The following is a 1332-nucleotide window of genomic DNA, read 5'->3' on the forward strand; positions in this document are numbered from 1 at the left end:
TTATATTTGGTGGTATGGCTCTGTTCTGGGACCTCCCTGTCCTTCCATGTGCTGGAAAGAAGAGCAACAGCAAGACCCGGGGTTACAGAACAGAGCAAGCATCAGTGACATTCATTCAATCCATCAACTTAGTTTCATGTACACTTTGTGATACACCTGGCCATTGTTTTTGCACTCAGTGCTTTAAGAAGTGAGTTTCTGACAGTGTTGGCCCGACAGTCTGACCTGGTCTCCCTGGTGGGCCACAACAGATCCGGCTTTGACCTGGCGAAGATTCACCCTCCCCTCCAGCAGACTGGGGTCCTGATAACGTGAGACACAGAAATGTTTTTTAACTGTCTGTCTGAGTATCCAGTTATAACTGCCTCACCAAACACAGATTCACAATTACAAAACTGTTGCCATATCAATTCAATTTCACAGATTCACTCATATGCCACGCTTATATGCCATATATATGTAATGACTTGAAATATGATTTTCCCACTTCGTTCAAACTCTTAAACAATACTGCGTTTTTCCACATCTAAAACAAGAATGAACCAGTGAATGTTACACATTAGATGTAGTCTGAACGCTACCTGTATTTGGATGACCTGCAGCAGATCCTTTTTGGCAGCTTGGAAAATGGCATTAACCTTATTATGGTGGACATTTCCTCCTCCGGCTTCACTATAGTGGTAAACAGCAGATGGAGTGTGCAGCATTGTCACACTCTTCTTTAGAATAGACTAGTAGACAGAGAGACACAGGGAAGTGTAATAGAGACTTTAGAAAGACACTAAACCACAGTGAAAAAATGAAAAAAATACCCTAGCTTGACAATGCAGACTATCCTAAAATAACTTTGTGATGTGCTTAAATCCTGGATTCAAACCAGTGGCAAGTGCAAGACAGAACATTCTCATCCAGAGACCTTCACGGGACTGTGAGGCGCCGTCTCCTCCTTGGCAACTCTAGCTCGTTCATATACTCTGTTGAGGTCAACTGACATTTCACCTGCAAGATGCAAAAAGTTGACAGTCATCATATTAAATCAATTATTACGGCCAGATGGACAAGCGGCTCCCTATTCCACTGTGTCTTAGAGGCTACAGGATTTGTCATAGTCCTGATGCTGATGCTAGTTTTCACTGCAACTCAACTCAGATATCTTGTGGAAGTCTTTTCTTGCTAATAGACTTCATTTAAAGTTTGCTACTAAAAATTGATTCATTGACTGATTGTTTGATTCAGGTTTGGCAATGTATTTTTCATATGTTGTGCCTGTCATAATCCTTTGATAAGTATAAATGATTAAGTATAAGTGGCTCAGAGGCAGAGCATGTCGTC

The 1332-nt window shown here is 41.4% G+C and overlaps 2 protein-coding genes across 2 annotated transcripts in view; one reads left to right on the plus strand and one right to left on the minus strand.

Moving 5' to 3' along the window:
* Window positions 1–1332, plus strand: part of pnpla7b (patatin-like phospholipase domain containing 7b) — a gene marked incomplete in the record, with an annotated part of 27702 nt that overhangs the window by 12944 nt on the left and 13426 nt on the right.
* Window positions 169–1332, minus strand: part of LOC118325386 (patatin-like phospholipase domain-containing protein 7) — a 2595-nt gene continuing 1431 nt past the window's right edge. The window contains exons 4-6 of the mRNA XM_035658042.1: window positions 917–999; window positions 582–731; window positions 169–303 (exon numbers count right to left, since the gene is read on the minus strand). Coding sequence (XP_035513935.1) covers window positions 184–303; window positions 582–731; window positions 917–999 — 353 coding nt within the window. The 3' untranslated portion in view covers window positions 169–183. The remainder of the gene's footprint in view (window positions 304–581; window positions 732–916; window positions 1000–1332) is intronic.

This window comes from Morone saxatilis, unplaced genomic scaffold (genome assembly GCF_004916995.1).
Source record: "Morone saxatilis isolate NCDOM2014 unplaced genomic scaffold, NCSU_SB_2.0 Contig16, whole genome shotgun sequence".
NCBI lineage: Eukaryota > Metazoa > Chordata > Actinopteri > Moronidae > Morone > Morone saxatilis.